The sequence below is a fragment of the Carlito syrichta genome, unplaced genomic scaffold (genome assembly GCF_000164805.1).
Source record: "Carlito syrichta isolate Samal-C Ts95f unplaced genomic scaffold, Tarsius_syrichta-2.0.1 Scaffold309726, whole genome shotgun sequence".
NCBI classification, from domain to species: domain Eukaryota; kingdom Metazoa; phylum Chordata; class Mammalia; order Primates; family Tarsiidae; genus Carlito; species Carlito syrichta.
This window is the reverse complement of record NW_007253822.1, coordinates 996,783-1,022,065: the sequence shown is the minus strand read 5'-3', so window position 1 is coordinate 1,022,065 and position 25,283 is coordinate 996,783. Positions and strand designations below refer to the sequence as shown.

Sequence of the window (25,283 nt, the reverse complement as noted above, 5' to 3'; positions counted from 1 at the left end):
CAGACAGACACTGATTGAGACTGGAGTCCGGGCTGAGGCTAGAGCGGGAGGGCAGCGCTGGGGGACCGGAGGGGGCGGGGAGAGGAGGCCGGTCCCCGGCCGTTCGGGTTTTCAGATCCCCTCGGCCGCCGGTCTTGGTCATTAATCCAGGATCGACAAGAATCCCTAATTAATTTAATTAGGCGTGGATTTTGCGTCGGTGTCATGACTTAGTTAAACACCGGGGAGCTGGATGGACTCCGCGGGGTGGGGCCAGGAGGAAACTGACAAGTGCGTGGCTGTCGGAGGCAGCCGGGCATCCGAACCGGGCGTCGGTCCTCACAGCCGGGCCCGGTGCACAGCTCGGCCCCGGTCGCTGCTCCGGTCCTTGCCCTGCGGCAGCCACCCATCGGTGACCAGGCCCCGCATCCTGACCCCGCGTCCCTTACCCGCTCCAGACCCGCCATAGCTCCACGGCCCGCACCATCCCGGCTTCACATCTCTGCCCAGAGTCAGGCTTCTTCGCAGCTTCTTTTAGGAGCTTCCCGGCTCGCGGCCAGGCTGAGTCCGGGTCTCTACCGAGCTCCTCGCCTTGGTCTGTGTAACTCCCTCTGCTACTCGGGTCCTGGAGTCCAAGCAGACTCCTCTAAGGACAGATCCCCCTAGAAGGGACCGGTCGATTTAACACGTTTCCCTAGCAGCTGTTTCCTGACATATCTTATTTTAAAGTGTTTCCTGAGAGCCCGGTCAAGGACAGCTCGATTTAGTTTGCTCTCTGAGGTCTCTGGACTCTCACTTCTTCCCCTTTCCAAAAACTGTCTGCGCCTGGACCCCCTCCTCCACGATGAGCTACGGAACCTTTTTTTAGCATCCTGGAAATAACCTAGTTGATTTCCTAATTTTGAAAAGCAAGAGATTATCCCTCTTCGAGTTTGGAAAAATAAATCGACGTTAAGTTTGTGCCCTTTCTAATTTTATTTATTGTGGACTGTTCGAAAAGAGACACTTGCCAGGAGTAAAGGTCTCTCTCTCTCTTTCTCTCCCACCGCCCAATTCTGTTTCTGTACTATATTCATCGAAAGGGTTTGTTACTTGGAAAGGACATCTCTATTCCGGAGTCATTTCTCTGTCTTGTGAGGACCTGGCTTGCTGCGAGAAGTGTGGCTATGCAAATACTCACACGAATATTTACATATGAAAAGTTATACTTACTTGAATGTGTAAACAAAGATACCTCTTTAAATGCCTTTGGGGACATTTTCAAGTACTATAACTATTAAAAAAGACTTTCTGATGTTAAAGGTAACTTGTTCATGATCTTAGATCTAATATTCTCAGTAAAAATAAAAGAAATTGCAGAACATTAATATGAATATCTTCCACCCATTGGTAAGGCATCAAAACAAACAGCTGATAATTTGAAAATTCCATCAAAACAACCTGAAACACTTGAAAAAAGAGAACACAATTATAACTTGGTATATTAGTGTTTCCTGAATATGTTAAAATAGAAGGTAGATATAACTTTATTTTACACAATACTCAGATTAAAATGTTCACATTTGGTGAACTTAAGGAAGATGGAAATCATGCTTTTTAGAAATGTTGCTATGCCTTTTATTCTCTTGCATTCTGAAGTTCTTTCCTTCCAAGACATTTCATTTTTTACTTTTAGAGGAATTAAGATCTTTAAGTTCTCAGTACCAATAATTTTTAGGTATTAATGATCTATATCAATTACTTGCTTTTGTTTTGCTACACCACAAAAAAGACTCAGATACTCAAACTTTTCAAAGGTATATGAATTCAGAAACATGATTTCACATTGAGTCTTGAGTTATTATCTGTAACCACTTTAATTCTGATATTATCACAGGCAAATAATCATCAAATTTTAGCCCTTTATGAAAATCTGTTTCTATGATTATTTAGCAGAGTGACAAGTAATGGGATCAGCTAAATGGAAATGTTGCCCAAAGAGCTCTCAAACAGAGGTGCTAAATATGTATTAACAAATAGCTCCAAAATAACTACTCTTATAAGTCTAATAAGGGATCAGGAGACTCACTGGCTACTTTTTTGGCCTTTTAAGTATGTGACTTTTAGGTCTGAACTAATATTCCATCTACTGAGCTTGAGAGAAAGGTGACCACTTTAAACGTAATCAGGGAAGTCTCAAACACAACTCTTGTGTAATTCAAGCCAATAGATTTTCCTATGATCTCAGCTTGTGGGTTCACTGCATATTTTGGAACAGTGGTGTTGATATCAGATGGAGCTATGATAAATCTTTAGTTTTCGACTACAGATTCCCACTGGCTCAAGGGAAGTTTAATTTTTTAAAAAATCCAAGGTTTAAAAATAATATACTAGTAAATATGCTCACGAAGTTCTAATGATGCTATTTCATTAAAAAAAATTTGCTTCCAGAGACAGGACATTTCAAAATACAATTTTGGTAATAAAAACAAAACAAAAACAAAAAGAATTGAAGGTAAAACTCAGCTGACAGTCTGCAGACAGATATACAGGTTCCAATGAAATTCAGAACCCCAAAGGGTCCCTCAGCTCTTGACTTATTTAAGATAAACATGTAGTGTTGTAGTTAAGTTTTAAAACGGTCCCTTAGAACTGCTAGGTAAGGTACGAGTTATTTAAAAGAAATATATCTTGAAGGTGATTTTTCGCCATCTCGAATGTCTGCGGATAACTGCAGCTTGGCTATATAGCAGTTGTGGATGGAGTTGGTTCTCACAGTCGACCCAAACCAAGGCCAACAGTTTATTTACCTACTTGGCTTTGCTTATTGCAAATAAGGAAAAAATAATTTTCAGGCAAGGAAAAACAAGTAATGTAGTATGAGTTACAGAAAATGCTGAATCTCTTTAATTTCTATTGGTTTAATTTAAAAAAAAACACCTATAAATTTGATTTCTCTTTCAGAAGAAACCTCTCCCCGCCTCGGGCAGGTTTCCTCTATTCCTCTACCAACTAGTTACTTTAATCTGAGAAACTAATTTGCACCCAACCTGTGAGTGCCTTCACCTTCAGGGCAGAAGAAACAGCGACTTTTAATGCATTTTGCAAATAAATCATTACAATTTAATCACACGACTCTTTACAGACACACTTCCATGATTTATTGTTGTTGGGCGAGTTTCCCCCTCACCCAGCATGAGATAACCAATTTTGCTACGTGTGGGTTTCTTAAACATAACTTCCTACAATGAAGACTTTTTTTACTGATTATCCATGACGATAACGACGATCACTAAAGCGATAACACCCTCTAGTCCCATCTTCATTGCTTTTTGGTAACAAGAAATTCAAAAGAAACAAGCACGCAAAAAAGACGCCAAACAAAAAATTGGCGGCGTGACAATCTACCCCCTCGGCATTCCTCTGGCCTGGCGGCTTCCATCGATGCACTCTACAGCTCGGCTGGCACTGCCTGGCGCTGGAACCAGGAAGGCGCTGAGCTTAAACTGAAGCAAGTTCGGAGGACGCCAGCGGTGACCTGATCCGAAGAAGCGTTTCCAGGTCTGCGGCGCTTGCACGTCTATTGGAGGTGTGAACCCAAAGGTCAGGACCCAAGTGGTTGCCCACATCCACGCTGGAGGGACGGCGCCCGCGGCCGCGGAGTTCTGAGGCCCTGCTCCAGCGGAAGGCGGCGTGGGCCCGGCGCGGTCTGTGGCGGGGAGTCGGCCGAGGGGTGGGCTACGGACCCCGCCGTGCAGAGGCGGCCCCGTGCGCATGCGTCCCGCAGCTGGGAGGCTTCTGACTTGCTGGGTCCAGGCTGGGGGGCTGTGTGTTGGTGGGTGGCCACCGCAGGCCTCAGGCTTGGCCCTCTGGCTGGAGGTGGTGTTGGACAGTTAACCGACTCCTCGCCCCGCCCCCAACTGCCCCCAACTACATCGCTGCTTTGGGGTTTCCTGGCTCATCTTGCAATATAAGCCTGGCTATTTCTCACTAGCCCTAGGTAGGATGGAGCACGAGGGAGACTGCGTCCTGGTGCACTCGGTCCCACCCACACCTCTAGTTCAACCTGTGATGCACCGCCCCTTCTGACTCCGACCCTTCCCTGCTCACGTTCGCTTGGTGAAAGGGGAGACGGTGCCAGGTGAAATAGACCTTCCAGCCTTGAAATACAAATATGCTTGCTTTAAACACTGTCTGTTCCCTTGACTTCTGCTCTTGTGGCCAAGTGACCAAGGGCATAGGGTTCTGTTTATGATGTTGGCTGCTCTTGATTTTGGGTTAATCAGTTTTTTAAACTTTGTTAAAGTTTTTATTTCTTTTGTGTAGAGACAGGGTCTTTCTGTGTTACCCAGGCTGGTCTCTAACCTCCTGGCCTCAAGTGATCCTCCTACCTCGGCCTCTCGAAGTGCTGGGTACAGGCAGGTGCCACCGCGACCTGCGCAAATTGAGGTTAATCTTAACCTAATTTCTCTCTCAGAGGTTGTGTATCTTTAAATGTCCACTGTAAACCTTAAAACAATTATTATTTTTTCCATTTTCGGAATTAGCAGTAACCCAGTTGTGTTTCATCTAGTAGTAGATGAAACTACAGATGTCTTGTGTTGTCATCTTTAATGCAGAAAATTTAATGCATACGTAAATTTAGATGTAAAAGTTGTCATCTTTGAATTTAGATGTAAAAGTTCAGGAGTTGTCAGGTTTAAGGATTGGGGCAGATGTGACAGGTGTAATCTTTTGGGGAAACTGTATCCTCTGAGAGCCTCTCTAGACTCAGTCTGTAAATATTCACTTTCTTTGCAGGCAAGAGATTTATTGCTAAGCAATAGCACTTTATAACTCTATGTTTTTCAATAAGTGGACTAAAAAAGTTTGAAACTGGAAAAGACTAAGGCAGCTGGCACTTTTCTGTTAAGTGACCTTACGAACTCAATCAATCTCAGCAAACAGAGTTGTGAGTTGGAAAACTTCTGTTTTAGTATATCTCTAGATATATTGACATATTTTCTGCTTTAATTTTCAAGCCATTGGGGAGAAATTCTTATGATTGATAATGCTTTTTTAAAAAAGAGATACCTACACATTTTTAGTTGTGATAGAAATGTTTTGACAGAATTCTTCATCCTTTTTGTTATGCTTGAATTTTGCCTGTTTTTTTACTGCTATTTCTGTACTTGTTTGTGGATTTCTTCATATAATAAATAGTGTTCACCCCATTTTTACTTTTCTTTACCTTTTTGAGGTGGATTTCACATTGAAATGACTGTTCTTTTTACTTCTTTTGGCCATGTATCAAGAATCAAGAAGATTATAGTGAAGTAACGGTAAAGTGTCACATCCTCTGGAAACCTTTGTTCTCTCAAACTGATTGCCTGTTTCTGAAAAAGATAACTGCTTCTTGTACCCTTATTAATAACTGGACAAAGGAACTTCTTGTGTATGCCTTTGAGTTCTCTTTTCTTTTTTTTTTTTGAGTTGGAGTCTCACTCTGTCGCCCAGACTGGAGTGCAGTGGCACGCCTCCGAACACCGCAGCCTCGACCTCCTGGGTTCCGGCCATCCTTCCACCTCAGCCTTCCGAGTGGCCGGAACTATAGGTACGCGCTACCATGCCCGGCTAATTTTTTTGATTTATTGTAGAGATGAGGTCTTGCCAAGTTGCCCAGGCGGGTCTCGAACCCCAGGGCTCAGACAATTCACTCACCTCGGCCTCCCAAAACGCGGGATTACAGGCTGAGCCACCGAGCCTGGCTCTCTTTTCTTAAATTACCACATCTTGGCTTCACATCTTATACCAGCCACCTGAACTTTACAATAATATGTTCTTGTAAGTTGATGTTCGATGGTAGTCATTACCCGCGGTGGCTTAAATTCTGTAGTGTGTGTAGTTGGGTGAAGTGTGCAACCATGAGGCTTCAACCAGGAAGAACTAGAGTGGGAACAGAGAATCAAGAACTATAGGCCATCTGTCCTTCTGTTGTCCTGTCCACTTAGATAGATTGAAAATATTATTTTCTAGGACTCCTAGAAGTCTGTGCTCCGTTCATCATTAATTACCCTTGTCAGAGAGAGCTATGACTGTGTCTTTCCATGCATTGTAGCTTACCAGTGGAGTTAAGTATGAAGAGTTCCTCCTTACTAGGACTGTGTAATGTAAATTGAGCACCATGATTTGAATGAGCAAGTCTATTCAATTATGTGCTGATGACGTTATGGAGATTTAGGGCTAAGTATATATCTTTGATGATGAGTAGGACTTCAGCACCTCTCATTTATAGAGAAGACAGTTTTGAGATCTACCTCTGCTGTTAGCATTTGCTTCCTTTTCTGAATAAATATTTGAAGTAAACTGTAATGAAGAAATATGGGGACTTTTTGTTTTCTCTGAGATTATATGTCACCGTAATTTTTCTGAGGTGAAAATGTGTTACTTAAATACATTTTCGTGACAGTGGTTTTTCAGCTTTATTTTACTTGGTTTCTCTAAGGAAGAATTTTTGTAGCTTTCATTAATTTTCTGCATTAAATATACTCAATCAATCTTCTATTATGGATAAATTAGATTGTAATTAGAACAAAGAAACATTTATACTCACCTTCTCTTCTCTGTTTTTGGGTTACCAACAAGATACATGATAAGATGTATGTCCCTTCCTTTTTTCTAATTCATTATGCCTTACACAGAGACTTAATATATGCAGGATATAAATGGAGAATGGGAATGATTGTAAGTACCTTAGAGCAGTGATTCTCAAACTTTTTAGTCTTAGGATCACTACACTCTTAAACATTGTTGAAGACCTTAAGACCTTTTATTTATTTGGATAATATCTATAAATATTTACCTTATTTATAGTTAAAACAACATTTAAAATCTTTATGGATTCAATAAAATAATAAACCCATTAGATGGTAACATAAATAATATATTTGATATGAAAAATAGCTTTATTTTCCAAAACAAAACTCAGTGAGAAAAGGGGCTTATTTTTCATTTTTGCAAATCTCTAATGTCTGGGTTACTAGAAGACAATTGGATTCTCATATCTGCTTCACTGTTTCAATCTATTGAGATAAGTTGTTTTGATTGAAGTGTATGAAGAAAATCTGGCTTCACACAGATATATTGTTGGAAAAGATAGTGTTTTAATAGCCCTTTTGGATAATTACTTCTTTATTACTACACCAAGAGTTGGTAAGTGGTAATTTTTTTTTTTTTGAAAGCAGGATTTATTGAAAGGACAGAAAAGCTCCCAGAGCAGCAGGTAACCCAAGGAGGTTGCCTGATAAGTGGTAATCTTGAAGATTGGTTGATATGGTATTTGAAATCACATCAGTGACTTTTTCACATTTCATTACATTAAGATCTATTGGTCTGACTTGCACTGTGAATGAGTCTTTTATCCATGCATGATTTTGTGACATCATGCATTGACCAGTTGGAAAATACTGGCTCACTGAGTTAGGCATATTTTTCAAATGTTGACAACTTTTTTTTGAGTCAGGGTCTCACTCGACAGCTTCAACCTCCTGGGCTCAGGTGATCCTTCCACCTTAGTCTCCCAAGTAATTGGGACTACAGACATGTACCACCACATATCACTAATTTTTTTGATTTTTTTTTTTTTGTAGAGACAGGGTCTCACTATGTTGCCTAAGCTGATCTTGAACTCCTGGGCTCAAGCAGTCTGGCCTTAGCCTCCCAATTACTAGGATTACAGGCATGAACCACTCTGCCTAGCTGACAACTTTATGTATCAAAAATTCACATTTGTTAATATCATCAGTGATCTCAGAAGCTCTTAAGTACTGGGAGGCTGTCATTTTCATGGTGGCAGAAATAAATTATCCAAAATTCAAATCTTTGCCTGAGAGTTTGAATTTGTTCATTGACAACAAATATTGTCAGTTTTCTTTGAAGCAAAAGGGCTGTCTTCATTTTTAAGAAAAGGTCTGTCAAATACTTGTCTGCATAATCATAGTTTGTCAGTTCTTTAAAATAAAAATAGTGTTTCATAATAAAAATAGCCTGTTCAACTTGCAGTTCAGTTGCACAAATGATTTTTCTTGAGATAACCATGTTATTCTTCAATATATGGCAGAAATTATGTATACTTCCCATTTTATAACAGAATGTTAAAAAGATGTGTACTTAAGGGTTGAAATTTAATAGCATTAATTATTTTTCTGCTTTATTAAGGACTTCTTAATTGAAATTTGCCTTTTATATTTAAACTGTGACCGTATGGCCGTGAAGAACGCGAGACTATTAGTACAGTTTGATGCCTTAGCATTGATTTGTGCTAAGGTACCAGCAGTTTTGTTCACCATTACTTTTGTAACAGTGAAAAAAGTAAATAATGTTTTAGTATTATAATGAAAATAGTTCCGACTTCTTGGATCCTCTGAAAGGGTCATATGGACCCCAAGGGTCTACAGGCCTCATTTTGAGAATTATTGGTACACTAGAATGTAAGCTTCTTGAGGGCAAGAATTTTGTCTCCTTCACTGATGCCTCTTTTATATCTAGTTCTGCTGTCAGTCTGGGACATTATACCTTTCTTCCATGGTGGATCACTTATATTCTACTTATATTCCGAATCTGGGTTGTCTTTGTTTCTCCTTTTGGTCCAGTAACTAACTCCCTGTAAAAAGGGGAGTAAGGAGTATAATTTTGAGATGTTTAATGGTTAAAAATGTCTTTATTCTAATCTCGTACTAGAGCAGTGATTTGGTATAGATTCTTGGTTGAAAATCATTTTTGCTCAGGATTTTGAAGAAAACTCTTTGTTGTTTTCTGTGCTGTGAAAAGTCTTATGTCTTTTACTGTTTCCCCTGTTTTTTTCTCTTTAGAAATTTCTAGCATTTCCTCTATATTTCTAATGTCTTAATTTTTAATGAGATATTCCAGGTGTATTTCTTTTTTTAAAACAATCATTGTCTCACAAACTTAAGGCAATTCATGTCTTTCAATTCTGGAAATTCTTTTATTTTTTGGAAATTTTTCATCTCTTTTTTCAAAAATAAAATGCATATTAATTGGATATTGGACCTATTTAATCCTCCTTTACTTTTTTTTTTTTTGAGAAAGCAGGATTTATTGGGAGGATAGAAAAGCTCCTAGAGTAGGAGGGGACCTGAGGGGGTTGCCCCTCTTTTACTTTCCATTTTAAAAATATTTGTCTCTTTTTCTACTTTCTGTGAGTTCTTTAATCTTCATTTCCAACCTTACTGTGTGTTTTTTCCTAGATTGTTTATCATTTCTTTCAGTTTCAAGCTCTCTCTATTGTTCTCTGACTGTTCTTCCTACTCTTGTTTGCTGAATCTTCATCTCATATGCTTCTGAGGATATTAACTGCATGACTTTTTATTATTGAAGTTTTGTATATGCCTGGTTTACTATGAGTTGGCTTTTTTCCTTCTGTTTTGGTTTCTTTCTTTTCTGATGAAGGCTTTTATTACATGTTTGCTTATCTTTTGTTGTATATTCACTAAAAAGTTAAAAGAAAAAAATTTTATCGTAAAAAGTACTGTGTTTAAAGCTTGGGCTTGTCAACTGGTGGACAATAGTACAACCAAAAGGAGAAACAAAGACAACCCAGATTCAGAGTATAGGTGATCTACCATGGAAGAAAAGTATAATGTCCCAGACTGATAGCAGAACTAGAGATAAAAGAGGCACCAGTGAAGGAGACAAAATCCTTGCCCTCAAGAAGCTTACATTCTAGTGTACCACCCTATAATAAAGTGGGCTTCATTATAGGGTGATTGAGTGGAGGCCTATTCTTTTCTTGAGGGGCTCCTCAAATACTTACATACAAAGGGGGACTCCAAAAAACCTAAAATTATCTTTTGGAGGGTGGGCCCCTTGTAGTACAGGCTTCCCCTGCCAGGTAAGTGTTCTAGGAACCTATCAATATCAGTGTACCAGCCAGTGTTGTTTTGAGAGGCTACATTCAACTTCATTGAAATTTTTTTTGGAGATTCTTTCAGTTTCATAGTGGGTGATTTAGGAATGCACCTTCCCATACCACAAGAGTTCAGCAGTTTTTGAGCAAAAATGGTATGACTCCCATGCCCCACCCTCCCTATTATCCCAATCTCACCTCTAGCGATTTTTTTTTTTTGTTTCCCCTGGAACAAGTCCTCAAACGGAAACGTTTTGCCAGTGTGGAAGAGATGAAACAAAAAAACGACAGAAGCACTAAAAGGCATAAAAGTTGATGAGTGCAAAAGCATCTTGATAGGTGTATTGCATCAAATGGAGAGTGCTTTGAAGGTGGCTGAAATTTAAAGATGTAAGAATAAATACCAAATTTTTTATAAATAAAGTCTGTTTTTTGGGGGAGGGTGTCTCCCCATCTTTCTTTTCTTAGTTACTGTTCAGTTTTTGCAGCTAATCAAGAATCCTCTGATTTTCTTCCTAAGATATATACTTGACTTCAGAGTTCTTGGGTCTAAGCGCACAAAAGGCTATGGCTTTTACCATTTGATTGTAGACTTTCTCTTAATCCCTTTAACTTTTGATTTGGCATCTCTGTGCTCTTTTTTTTCCCCCTTTAATTGTGCCCTTGAATCTAGTGTTTATTTTATTCATTTTTTTCTTCCACAATAAACTTCTTTTCCTGATGGAATTGCAGAAGAGTAACACCTGGCTAGGTAGAATGGGGGAGGGAATCAGGAAGAGTGCTTCCACAGAAATTAAATCAGTTCCCCCATTTTTAGTTTCATGCATCATTGTGCCAGCTCTGCTATCTGGTGTCTCAAATTCTTGATCCTTTCTGCTTTTGCTATGTGAGTTGGCTTTTTTCTTGTTGGCATTCTCTGCAGTTGTTGGTATTCATCTTTCTTAGCTCTAAATTCTCCATATGTTTTTCATTTGCTGAAAATTTGTTGACATATCTTGTCTACTGTTCCTATTGTTTTCTCATCTAGTCTTTTTATCTTTTTGGATTTATACTTTTTTAGTCCTTTAATCTTATTTTAGTATTTTTTTAGGCAAGATAATAAGAAGTAATAAAACTCATTTTAATTAAAATGGTTATTTGTGAGTAAAGAAAATTTTTAAATTCTTACAGGTGAAAACAAGAAAGGAAGAAAAAGCCAGGAATAAAAATTAGATTATCATTATCAATCATGTACATATTCCTTAATTGATATATATACATGTATGTATACATTATATATAATACATTCACATACATGGATATGTGGATATCTGGATATATGTATATATTTTATGTATAAATATTTTATACACATGTTTAAGTATATATGTTTGTACATATGTACTTTAAATGTGTGCATATATAAACGTTTTTGTGTGTGTGTGTGTGTATATATGTTTACACTTTCATAATAATTTTAAAGCTAGGAAATATTGTGATGATCTTTTACCCAGTGTAGTTTCATTTCTTAATGAGGAAACTGGCTTAGTTGTGTTAATGATTTACCAAAAGTTTAAAAATTGAATCTTCTCAATGTTTTATTAAACTGTTAAATTTTAAACATGTTAATAAATTGGATGTTTAGAGCTATATTTAAAGTCTTTAAGTCTGGCTCTAGACAAATAGCTTAAATTTTTGAATTGAGTCCTAACAGAAATTTTTTAGCTGGTATTGGATTATTTTCAATTGATATTAGAATCAAGGAGGGACTGGATCTTCTGATGATTCTGAAAGCAAAGCAGTAATTTAACATATTACTTTGTTTATAGTAATGATAGTTAACTTATTTTGAATACATATTAAATAAGGCATGAACTTTTATCTGATCTAAACCATTTTGTAGAATGGATCCTGTATTATATGACTTTGAAAAATACCTAGTAACTATTTTAATTTAAAAAATTGCATATGAGAATCTTAAGATTAATTTAAAAGTAAGATAAGTAAGCTTCTTATCAGCTAAGTTAATTCCTAAATATAAAAACCTTGGGTTATCTGTTTTTTCCGTTTATATACTAAATGTAGAAGTGTTATCTTGACTATACAGAAATAGTTTTTTAAAATAAAAAATTATATTTTATAATATGAAAAATTATCTTATTACTTAAATATTATCAATTTTATCTTATGTGCATATTTTCTTAAATTATTATTTCAATGGATACAGTTATAATAATGCTATAATGAATATATTCATGATTATATCCTTCTTTAACAACTTTTTTTGAGATACATTCCTAGAAGTAAGATTTCTCTGTCAAAAAAAATCAACATCTTTATGGCTTTTTATTTTATAATTATATCCTGAAAGAATTATGCTACATATAGGTTTACTAGCAGTGTGTGAAGAGTTGATTGACTTCACAATAATCTCATCAACTTTCATACTTTAGTTAACATTTCCAGTTGGGTGCAGTGGCTCACACCTGTAATCCCAGCATTTTGGGAGGCGGAAGTGAGAGGATTTCCTGAGCCCAGAAGTTCGAGACCAACCTGGGCAACTTGGCGAGACCTCGTCTCTACAATAAAATAAAAAATTAGCTATATGGGGTGGCACATGCCTATAGTTCCAGCTACTTGGAAGGCTGAGGCAGAAGGATCGCCTGAGCCCAGCAGGTCGACGCTGGGGTGGCCATGAGTGTGCCACTGTATTCCAGTCTGGATGACAGAGTGAGACTCTGACTCAAAAAAAAAGAAATGTCTTAAGAAGTAGTAGCAATAGTAGTAGCAGTAGTAGTAGTGGTGGTGTAGATAACAATGATAAAGTTATAACAGAACACCATCAGCCAGAAAGAAGGATTTAGTAAAAATAAAGTAATTTAGCAATTGTACACTATCATATTTAAATCATTTCGGCTTATAAGTCAAGAAACTCACCCAAGAAGTTGTTTTAATTATAGTTGTATTCTGACATGTTCATAGTTCAGTTAAAAAACAGTTGAGGGGCCGGGCTCGGTGGCTCAGCCTGTAATCTCCTGCTTTGGGAAGCTGAGGTGAGTGGATTGCCTGAGCCCGCCGTTCGAGACCCGCCTGGGTAACTTGGTGAGCCCTCATCTCTACAATAAATCAAAAAATTAGCCGGGCGTAGTAGCGTGGTTTGAGACCAACCTGGGCAACGTGGCAAGACCTCTTCTCTATGATAAATCCTATGATAAATCCAAAAAAATTAGCTGGGTGTAGTGGTGCACACCTCTAGTTTCAGCTACTTGGAATGCTGAAGTAGAAGAATCACCTGAGCCCAGCAGGTTGAGACTGCTGTGGCTGTGAATGTGCCACTGCACTGAGCGATAGAGCGAGACTCCAACTCAAAAAAACCCCAAAAAAGGCTGGGCTTGGTGGCTCAGCCTGTAATCCCAGCACTTTGGGAGGCTGAGGTGAGTGTATTGCCTGAACCTGTGGGTTTGAGACCAGCCTGGGCAACTTGGTGAGACCTCATCTCTACAGTAAATAAAATTAGTTGGACTTGGTAGTGTGCACCTGTAGTTCCAGCTACTTGGAAGGCTGAGGTGGAAGGATCGCCGGAGCCTAGCATGTTGATGCTGGGGTAGCTGTGAGTGTGCCACTGCACTCCAGCCGGGGTGAGAGAGTGAGACTCCAACTAAAAAAAAATTCCTTTCCTAAATTTCAGAAGTGAAATGATTATAGCGCATTATTTCAATTTGTGCTTTGTTGATGACTAATGAAGTTTTAACTATTTAAAAATTTAGAATTTTTGTTAGAAAAGTATAATTCTAAGATAGTAAGTTATCTTTCATCTTCAGGAAGTTTGAGAATAAAGGAATACATGATTGTTTACTAAACAAAATGTCAGATAATGACAATTGCAACTTAAAATATCAGAAAATTGGTGTAAAGAATTGTTCTCATGTCTTGTCAAGAAGCTAGGCACATTAGAGTTTTTACTTTAGATGAGTCTTTTTAAATTTTTATAAAGTTTTATATAAAATTAATATATTGAATTTCATTCATTGTGCCACTGTGTTGGAAATAATAGTCTTTTAATTTAAGCTTATAGAAATGGGACGCCGGTCATCAGATACTGAAGAAGAAAGCAGAAGCAAGAGAAAAAAGAAACACCGTAGGCGATCATCTTCAAGCAGTTCTTCAGATAGTAGAACATATAGCCGAAAGAAAGGTGGAAGGAAATCAAGATCAAAATCAAGATCTTGGTCCAGAGATCTTCAGTCTCGTTCACATTCTTATGATAGAAGGTGATTTTCACAATTTTTATACAGTAGTGAGGATAACATCTTTTAGCATTCATATGTTTTTTTTTAAATTTTGCTGGATAAAGCTTTTTTTAATATTTATATGTTTATGAAGGTTAAGTCCCAACCCAGAGATTTTTTTTCTACCAGGTCCAGTTCGTGGATTTAGTGTCCTCAACCTTTGTCTATTGTTTGTAGGCAAGTAGATCATAAAGTGGTATAGTTTTTATACCATATTATGTGATGATATTTGGAATATAAGATTCTTTAGAATCCAGGAGCTTTCTCCTTAATGCTCATAATAAAAATTTTTTATGGCGATGATCTTTGATTATATTTTATTTCAGACGCAGGCATCGATCAAGCAGTAGCTCTTCTTATGGCTCCAGAAGGAAACGAAGTCGAAGTCGTTCAAGAGGTCGAGGGAAATCATATAGAGTTCAGAGGTCTAGGTCAAAAAGCAGAACAAGAAGGTATGCTTTATCAGGTATTTATTGCTTTGTAGCAAACTGTTCCCAAAGTTAGTGATTTAAAGCAACAAAAATTTATTGTCTCATAATTCTACAGTTTTGACGGAGCTCAGTTGGCAATTCTGCTTGTCTCCCCTTGGGTCACTCATGCAGTTGTGGTCATCTGACAGCTTTTTGGCTGTCAACTATGGCTTATGTGGCTTTTCATTCTCCACTAGGTTAGGTTGGGCTTTGTTATATGATGGTGGATGTACTTCAAGATAGTAAGAGCAGAAACCACAAAATTTCTTTAGGTCTAGCCTCAGAACTAAAACAGTATGCTAGGGACTGAATATTTGTGTCTCCCCAAATATATATGTTAAAGCTCCAATTCACATTGCAAATGTATTGTGAGAGAAGTCTTTTATGGAGGTAATTAAGTTAAATGGGGTCATAATGTTGGGGCCCTAAACCAATAGGGCTAATAGCCTTATAAGAAGAGGAAGAGAGAGCTCTTCTTTCCCATTGTTTGTAAAGAGGAAAGGCCATGTGAGGATACAGTGAAAAGGTCACCATCTATAAGACAGGAAAAGAGCCCAGCTGGAACTAAATTGGCTGGTGCTTTGATCTTGGTCTTCCAGCCTCTAAACTCTGAAAATATAAATTTTTGTTGTTTAAGCTACTTAGTCTGTGGTATTTTGTTATGGCAGCCTTGGCAGACTGATTCACAGTGTCATTTCACGTGCATTTTCTTGCCTTGCCTATACAGAGAATAACCTATCTGTAGAGAGTTGTATGTTTTGGTGAATGGTAGAAAATATAATTTAATAGGATGAGGACCACGGTATTGAGGACTTAAAGACATTCAGAAGTTACTGAAGGTTTTTGAATAGAAGACTGTTGGATAAAAAAAAAGTATAAAAACAGTATTTTAGGAAGATGAGTTTCTTTCTCTGCCTAATTCTGTATAATCTTACGCTCTACCTAGGTAGTCATGTTAGCAGCCTGATTTTGTCAACTAGTCACGCAATTCTATAGTTCTTTCTAAATCTGAAGTGATCTGAAGTTGGCTAACAGCAGTAAATTCCAAATATTTAGCTTTACTGGCCTTGTTTTATTTGGCCTCTACCTCCTCTCCTTCTTATATATTACATGTATAAACCACTCTGTCTTACGTACCTTTGTTCTCCATACAAGCCCCAGACCCAGAGTTGTAAGCTTTGTTTCTTTGAGCATGTACTTTCTTCCAGTTTCTTTCTGCCATCTCTACTTTAAGAATTCTTCCTATCCTTTAATTTTCAATTCTATTTGACTTTTAATTCTCTTCTTTCTTAAATCTATTATTGATTTTTACCTTTTTCCCCCCAACTCAAATTTAACCCATTCTTTCTCTGACCTACCATCACACGTGGTTCCTGATTTGTTACAGTTATATTAGAAATATTTTTGTTAGTCCCAACATATAGTAAACTCTTGTAGGAAAATGTCTTGGTAACTAGCATAATGCCTTGCTAAGTAAATATGTGTTGATTGAGTGAATGATTAACTGGAGAAATGAAGTTAGATAGAGAGATGAATTTTGTAGCATGTAAAGTTTTATTTTTTGATATATTGATTTGTTTAAAAGAGGCTGATTATCAGAAAATAACTTCAGTTAAAAGTAGGAATGGAAATAATAATATGCTTTTGTAAGGTCTTTTTCAGTTTACAATTTCATGTGTATCAGTCAACCAGAGTTTGGTTTCGAAAATAGCCACTCAGTCCCAAGTATGTGGGTTTTTACACAGGAAATTAAAGGCTTACAACAACCTTTGGAAGGGCTCAGGGATTGCAGGTTGGGGAAGCTGTCACTGATTATTTCAGCCTGAAGCATGGAAGTTTCTTTGTTTTCTCAGAAGTTCGTGAAAATCTTAACTCTCTCACTTTATAACAACAAAATAAGTGCTTCTCAGGGAACTACTCACTGAGAAGCTACTTCTCTGCCTGTTGTCTACCTTCCACTGCTTCAGAGGGGAATCTGGAAACCTTTTTGTTCTTTATAATGCAAGGAAGACTTTAAAAGAAGAGGCAGTGATATCTAGTCAACAATAGATTAGCACACATGCATTTTGTAACTGAGCTTTCTAACTCTGTCAGGCTGTCATGCGGGATAACACCTTCATTTTGTATATGAAGAAATTAGTTAAAAGGTTTATTCAGATAGCACCCTCTGCGATTGACACTGTCTTCTGCATTTAACTGTAATAAATAATCTGGAGACACTATATTATTTTGGAAAATGTACCTTAGAAATTTATTCTTTAAAATAATTAGATGACCTGAGCCCGCGGGTTCGAGACCCGCCTGGGCAACTTGGTGAGACCTTATCTCTACAATAAATAAAAAAATTAGCTGGACGTGGTAGTGCACGCCTGTAGTTCCAGCTACTTGGAAGGCTGAGGTGGAAGGATCGCCAAAGCCCAGCAGGTTGAGGCTGTGGTGACCGAGAGCGGCAACTGCACTCCAGTCTAGGCGACAGAGTGAGACTCCAACTCAAAAAAAATAAATAAATAAAATAAAATAATTAGATGAGTTTCTAGGTTAATCTTGATTATTAAACGACTCATTCCTTGAACAATTTAGTTAGTCAAGGCTTTATCTTAGAAAAGATCCAGGTAGTTGTTCAGAGAAAAGTTACTGTATAATTCTAAATCTGAAGGTGTGTTAACGATCTCTGTCCTTTTCAGGAGAAAAGAGTGATTTCAGTATTGAAAAGTCAGCTATTTTTAGAAAACTTTGTTGTTACATGTATAAAAAATATTTTAAAAGATGAAGCATATTATGGGGGATGGCAGGAAGTGGTTAGTCATATGTTTGAAGTTTACTGCAATTTCCATGGATAAGTTATAGGGTAAATTGGGTGATTATGCTTTTTAATACAATTTTTTTTTTTTGAGTCAGAGTCTTACTCTGTCACCCAGGCTGGAGTGCAGTGTCATGTTCACGGTCACTGCAACCTCCACCTGCTGGGCTTAGGTGATCCTTTTGCCTCAGCCTTCCAAGTGGCTGGACCCACAGACGCATGCTACCATGCCCAGCCAATTTTTTGATTTATTGTAGAGACGAGGTCTTACCAAATTGCTCTGGCTGGTCTCGGACCCCTGGACTCAGGCAATCCTCTCACCTCCATCGCCCAAAGTGCTGGGATTACAGGTGTGAGCTACCATGCCCAGCTTTGATGGAATTTTAATGTTTTTCTTGAAGTATTCGAGTTGTGACATCTAAATGCTTTTCTCCAACAGTGAGAAACCTCCTATCATTCACAATATTTGCTTATTTGTTCAGTTATAGAATACACAGAAAGTAGTTTCAGAATTGCTGACCTATACCACTGTGAAAAACAAACTTACAAATTAGAATTCAGTATTTTTTATGGTTCTTTTTACTGTACCCTGAGGGTGTATAATTATGTACTCCAATCCCCACCCTTCTTTTCATATGATTAGCTTAGATTTTTCATTTTGCAAGATTAGGTTCATTCTATTTGGTCTTTTTATATTTCTTTTAAAGTATTATCTCTCTGAAAGTTTTGATTTTATGTCTCTCTTTTTATTTATTTTAGTATGTGAAACTTTAATATGGTTCCAAAGACACCACTATACTAAAAGGTGTACTCAAGGAAGTATCATTCCCTTTTCTTCCTTCTATCCTGTTTCTACCCACCCTTGTAGGTAGCCAGTATTACTAGGGGCTTGGCCTTCTTGTGTTTCTCATAAAACACATGAGTAGTTATATTTATGATATACTATGGACATATTTTACACTTTGCATTTTTACTTTATAAGTATGTCTTAGAAATTATTCTTTATCAATTTATAGAGATCTTATATTTTTATAGTTGCTTAGTATTCCATTATGTGGATGTATCATCGTTTGTTTAGCTGCTGTCCTAGTTATGGACATTAAAGATACAGCCAATATTTTGCAGTTTCTGAAAAGTTGCCCCGAATAACCTCATGCATGAGTAGTTTTTACTGTTGAAGTTGTACTTTCACAGGAAATTCCTAGAAGTAAGATAACTGGATCAAAAGGTAGATATGTTTATAGTTTTGTTAGAAATTGCCAAATTCCTGTTAGTAATTTGTGATAGTCCTTTTTCCTTCAAGCATCACCAATGGAATGTTTTGTCATACTTTTTAAATGTTTATCAATCTGATAGATGAAAAATGGTATTTTAGCATTGTTTTAATTTTTCATTTCTTTTTATCCTAAGTGAGTTTGAACATTTTAAGGACCATTTTTCTCTTGTGTTTTTTTTTTTTTTTTTGAAAGACACAGATCTTGCTCTATCACCAAACTGGAGTGCAGTGGCATGATCATTGCTTACTGTAGCCTGAACTCCTGGGCTCCAGTGACTCTCTCCCCTTAATCTCCTGAGTAGTTGGGAATAGAGGTGTGCCATGACTGCACCTGGTTTCTACCTTTTGTGTGTGTGTGAATTTTCTTTTCTTTGGCTATTTGGTCTTTTTTTCCTATAGGGTTATGAGTTATTTAGCAGACACATTAACTCTTTAGTTGTGATACAAATGGCAATTTTTTTTTGTAGTTTTTCAGTTGTCTTTTGTCTTTGTTTATAGTATTTCTTGGCTATGCAAAAGTTTTTTTTTTAATGTGGTCAGATTTATTATTTTCTTTCAATGCATCTTTCTTTACATTCAGAACATAGAGAAGTCTTTCCTTACATCTAGACATAGAGGAATTCACTGATTTTTTTTTCCCCCGGTATGTTTGTTTGATTTCATTTTTTACATTTAGATCTTTTATTCTTACGTAGAGTGTGAGGCGTGGATGTATATTTTTCTTTTTCCAGTTGAGTGTTATCACATTCCCGTTAAAAAAAAAAAAAATGTTAGCCGGGCTTGGTGGCTCAGCCTGTAATCTCGCGCCTTGGGAGGCTGAGGCGAGTGGGTTACCTGAGCCTGCGGGTTCGAGACCCACCTGGGCAACTTGGCGAGACCTCATCTTTACAATAAATCAAAAAATCAGCCGGGCGTGGTAGCACGTGCCTGTAGTTCCAGCTACTCGGAAGGCTGAGGCAGAAGGATCACCGGAGCCCAGCAGGTCAAGGCTGTGGTGGCCGGGAGCGGCCACTGCACTCTAATCTGGGCAACAGAGTGAGACTCCAACTCAAAACAAAACAAAACAAAACAAAAAAACCCCAAAACAAACGTTTATCTTTGCCCCAGTGGGTTGTGATACCCCTTTTATAGTGTGTAAAATTTCTACGAGTACTTTGGGTATTTTCCACTGGCCTGCTTGTCCATTTATGCACTAGCATCATACTTATAGAGACTTCATAGTATCTTTTAATGTTGAGTAGTTTTAGTATCCCCTTTTCCTTTTAGCTTCCCCCCCCCCCCCAGTATTTGCTTGGCTATTCTTTTTGTGTGAACTGTTAATTTTTTCATGTGTACTTTGGTATTAACTTGTGTAGACTGATTAAAATAGCTTGTGTTTTTATTGAGACTTTTATCACATTTATAAATTAAGGTGAACTGATATCTTTTCATGTTGAGTTGTTTTATTTGAGGGCAAAGGGATGATTTTTTTCATTTGTTCTAGTCTAACTTTTTTGTGATGTAGGAGAGTCTTAAAGATTTTCTCATAAAGTTTTACTTATTTCTTGCTAAGTTTATTTCAAAGTATTTCAGCTTTTTACTGCTATTAGTGAGGTTTTCTCAGCCATAGTATATCTAACTAGTTGTTTCTGTTTACGAAACCTTTATGTTCATTCATTTAGTATCTTCTTATAGTATTATTTTATTATTTTAATTTGTTTTATTGTTGATTCTCCAGGGTTTCTTAAATCATCTACTAATAGAAATAGTATAACTTTTTTCTAATTCTTATTCTTCCATTTACTTTTTCTTATGTAATTGCATTGGCTTTTACCTCCAGTACAATGAGGAATAGCAATGAAGATTATATACATCTTCATGCCTGATTTTATTGAAAATGCCTCTAGTGTTTCCCCATTAAGAAATAGGCAGGCTCTAGGTCTTAAGTGTATGTATTTTTGTGGTATTAAGAGAGGGTCAGTCACTTCTTCTTCTTTTTTTTTTGATATTGAATTTTGTAGAATGCTTTTTTATCATCTGCAGATATAGTTGTATGAGTTTTTTCCTTAGATATATCAAGGAACCAGTATTGTGTTTCTGGAATAAATCTCTGTTTATTTTAGTGTTTTATTGTCTTAATGTGATGTGGGATTCTGTTCACTGATTTGTTAAATTTAGTACTTTTACATTGATACTCACATGGTATTAGTATGTCTTTTTTTTTTTTTTTTTGTACTGTCTTTATCAGCTTTTGGTATCAACATTGTCCCTGCTTCACAAAAATAATTGAGACGTTTCTCTTCATTTTTAATGCTCTGAAGCATTAAATTTATATACCTTTGGGACTATCTGGTCATTGAAGTTTTGGTAGGCTCGTGAAACCATCCTGGCTTGGTACATTTTTGTTAGTGGGTCATTGATAATTCTGTTTCTTCAACAGAAGTTTGTCAGTTTAAGCTTTCTATTTCTTAGAGGTTTAGTTTTGGTAAACTACATTTTTCTAGTATATTGTTCATTTCATCTAGATTTTAATTTATTTGCCTAGAGGTTTGCAAAGTAGTCCCCTAATGAATTAAATTGTGTTTTTCTTATGTTTCATGCCTTTTTTTTGTTTGTTTTTTGCTGTTTATTATTTTGTATATTTATATGTTCTTTCTAAGTTAGCTAGGGAATTGTCTAATTTGTTAATTTGAAAAAATTTATTTTGATGTGTTAATTGGATGTGTTTTTCTATAATTTACTTTATTAATTCTTGCCTTTATTCTTATTTACTTATTCTATCTTTTGTTTATTTGGTTATTCTTTTCCTAATCTTTTGAGCTGGGAATTTGATTTTTCTGCATTTATACTTAGTTTCTGTTGTAAAAATGTTTAGGGCTATGTATTTTCCTCTAGTCACTGCTTCAAATATATCCTATAGATTGTTTTTTTTCTTAGACAGCATGAAAAATTTTAGCATATAGCAACTGAAAGATATATCCATCACCTAGACATTAACATTTTACTTGCTTTATCACTTATCTATTCATTTGTCTATTACTTTCTCCATCTATTAATTTGTCTTAATTTTGGATATGTTTCCAGTTGTAGACATTAGTATGCTTTCCCCTTAATGCTTCAGCCTATTTATCACAAACTGGAGTTCAGTATTCCTTTATACATTTTTTTCTCTTGAAAACAGAAACTTGGAAAATTTTTTCTTCTGAGACAAGCATTATTTATTTATTTATTTATATTTGAGTCAGAGTCTTACTCTGTTGCCTAAGCTAGAGTGCAGAGACCTGATCACCACAATCATGGCTCATGGCGAGCCTCAGCCTCCTGGGCTCAGGTGATTCTTCCATCTCAGCATCCCAAAGTACCTTGGATTACAGGTGCATGCCAACATTCCTGGCTACTTTTTATTTATTTTTATTTTTTTCAGCTTTATTTATTTATTTTTTTTGTAGAGACAAGGTTTCTCTATGTTTCCCAGGCTGGTCTAAAAATTACCGGGCTCAAGCAATCTGCCTGTTTCAGGTTCCCAGAGTGCTGAGATTAAAGGTGTGAGCCACTGTGTGCCCAGCTAAGACAAACATTTATATATAATAAAATACACAAATTCTAAGCAGACCTTTTCTCAGCTTCATGAACACAAAATATAGAACATTACTGTTGCCTTAGAAAGCTCCATCATAAGCTTTCTCAATCCTTGCTTGTAAGCACCTCAAAGGTAAACAGAGTTTTGATGTTTTTCTACCATATATTTTCATGTAAATGAATTTATACAATATGTACGTTTTTGTTGAAAGCTTTTTAAAATTCAGCATGATACTTTTACAATTCATCAGTGTTGTGTATGTCAGTAGTTAATTCCCTTTGATTGTTGATAGTCTGTTGTATGGATAAATCACGTTTTTTTCTAGAATTTTATGTAAATGTAATTATACAGTAGTAATCTTTTTTATGTGGCTTCTTTCACTTAGCATAATGCTTTCATTTGTGTATCAGTACTTTATTCCCTTTTATTGTTGAGTAGGGTGCATACCACAGTTTATCTGTTTTTCTGTTGATAGACTCTTTGGCTGTTTCTGGGCTTGGCTATCATTAATAAATCTGCTATAAACATTTGCTTTACAGGTCTTTTTTTGGGTATCCATATTTCTTTCTCTTAAGTAAATTCCTAGTAGTGGGACTTCTGAATCACAGGGTAGTTCTGTTTAGTTTTATTAGAAACAGCCAGATAGTTTTCTAAATAGTTTTCCCGAGTGATTGTGTCATTTTATATTCCCACAAACAATGTATGAGAGTTCCAATTATTTACAGTCTCACCAATAGCTGGTACTATTAGTCTTTGAATTTTAGTCAAACTTGTGGATGTGTTGTGGTGTCTCATGGTTTTAATTTGCATTTATAGTTTTAGCTTTTGTTTTTATATTATGCATCACAATTTAATTTTTATTATGGTAAAAAAAATCTATGTAGCCTCTTAACAATTTTTAAGTATACATTATATCTTAACCATGTGCATACTGCTGTGCAACAGGTCTCTAGAACTTTTTCATCTTGCATGATTCTGTGCTGATTCAGTAGTTCCCTATTTGAATTCCCCTGAGTCCCTGACAACTATTATTCTATTTCTGTTTGTATAAGTTTGATTAGGTCAGGTGCCACTTATAAGTAGAATATGTATTATTTGTCTTTTTGTAATTGGCATATTTCACTTCCCATAATGCTTTTATTCAAGGTTCATCACCTTCATCCATGTTGTAGCATTCTTGTGTAGCTGGATTTCCTTCTTTTTTTATGTGTAAGATCATCTGTGAACATACATAATTTTAGTTTTTCCATCTCAATTTGGGTGCTTTTTTTTCTTATTGTTGTTTATTGCTCTGACTGGGACTTTCAGTATTATGTTGAATAGAAGTGATGAGAGTAGGCATCCTTGACTTGCTCCTGATTCAGAGTAAAAGCTTTCAGTTTTTCAGCATTGAATATGGTGTTAGCTGTGGGCTTTTCACATATGGCTTTTGTTATGTTGAGGTAATTTCCTTCTAGTCCTAGTTTGTTGAATGTTTTTATCATAAAAGGATGCTGAATTTTAGTAAATGATTTTTCTGTATCAGTTGAGATGATTGCGTGATTTTTGTTAATGTGGCATATTCATTGATTTTCATATGTAGAACCATTCTTGCATCCCAAGGATACCTTCTTCTTAGTCATAGTGTATGATTCTTTTAAGGTGCTGTTGAGTTCAGTTTATTAGTATTTTGTTGAGGATTTTTGCATCAGAATTCATCAGGGATTTTGGCTTGTAGTTTTCATGTTATATCTTTGCCTGGCTTTGGTATCAGGATAATGCTGGCCTCATAAAATGAGTTTAAAAGTATTCTTTCCCCTTCAGTGTTTTGGAAGATTTTGAGTAGGTTCGGCATTAATTTCTCTTTAAATGTTTGGTGGAATTCTATGATACATCTCTCAGTGGATCTTTTCTGCAGCAGTTTACTTTGGTGTTTGTCTAGTGATTCAAATTAATTTTGGTGTATGGTGTGAGGTAGGGGTTTAGGTTGCAATTATTTTTCCCCATATGGAAGTCTCGCACCATTTTTTAGAGTTTCAGTTTTTTACTGAGTAGTCTTGGTACCTCTGTCAAAAATGAATTGACAATATAAATGTGATCCTATTTCTGTTTGGTTCCATTGCTCTGTCTGTTTTTACATGAGTCTTACAAGATTTTGATTACTGTAGTTTTATAATACATCTTGAAATCAGGTATTGTTTACATTTTCAAATAAATTTTATAATCATTTTGAACATTTCTTAAAAACAGGCTGCCAGGATTTAGATTATGAGGTCATAACAGGATAATTGATATTATAATAAATTGAGTCTTCCAACTTAAGAACATAGTATAGTCCTCCATTTATTTGGCTTTTCTTAAGGTTCTCCCAACAGTGTTATGTAGTTTTCAGTGTAGAGGTCTTACACATTGTCTTAAGATATGACAAGATACCATAGGCTGGGTGGTTAAGCAATATACATTTACTTCTCACAGTTCTGGAGCCTGAGTATTTAGAGATCAGGGTGCCAGCATGACTGGGTTCGTGAGAGCCCTCTTTTGGTTTCACAGATAGCCATCTTCTTGCAGTGTCCTTCCTTATATGTGACTAGCAGAGAGAGGAAACAAACTTATAAGGACACTAATCCCATCATGAGGACTTCACTTTCATGACCTAAGTACCTCCCAGAGGATCTCTTTGGGAGATCACATTGGGGATTAGAGTTTCAACACATACATTTTGGAGGACACAAACATTCAGTTCATCACACACATCTTTGGTTAAAATTGTTTCCACATTTTTGTTACTATTGAAAATAGAATTATTTAAAAATTTTGTTTTTCAATTATCTGTTGCTAATACAGATTGAACATCCATTATCCAAAATACTTGAGACCCGAGGTGTTTTGGATTTTGGATTTTTTTTGGATTTTGGAATATATGCATATGTATAATGAAATATCTTGAGGGTAGGTTCCAAGTCTAAACACAAAATTTATCTATCTATCTATTTATTTATTTATTGAGTTAGAGTCTCACTCTGTTGCACAGGCTGGAGTGCAGTGGCATGATCATAGCTATCACAGCCC

At 36.5% G+C, this 25,283-nt stretch overlaps 1 protein-coding gene across 3 annotated transcripts in view; it reads left to right on the top strand.

The window, feature by feature from the left end:
- Nucleotides 1–3,401: 3,401 nt before the first annotated feature.
- Nucleotides 3,402–25,283, top strand: part of RSRC1 (arginine and serine rich coiled-coil 1) — a 411,086-nt gene continuing 389,204 nt past the window's right edge. The window contains exons 1-3 of one of the 3 annotated variants that reach the window (XM_021717404.1): nt 3,402–3,547; nt 13,917–14,112; nt 14,457–14,582. In XM_021717404.1, coding sequence (XP_021573079.1) covers nt 13,919–14,112; nt 14,457–14,582 — 320 coding nt within the window. In that variant the 5' untranslated portion in view covers nt 3,402–3,547; nt 13,917–13,918. Of the gene's footprint in view, nt 3,574–13,916; nt 14,113–14,456; nt 14,583–25,283 lie in introns of all 3 variants that reach the window. The other 2 variants (XM_008067646.1, XM_021717403.1) reach the window with 2 other exon arrangements.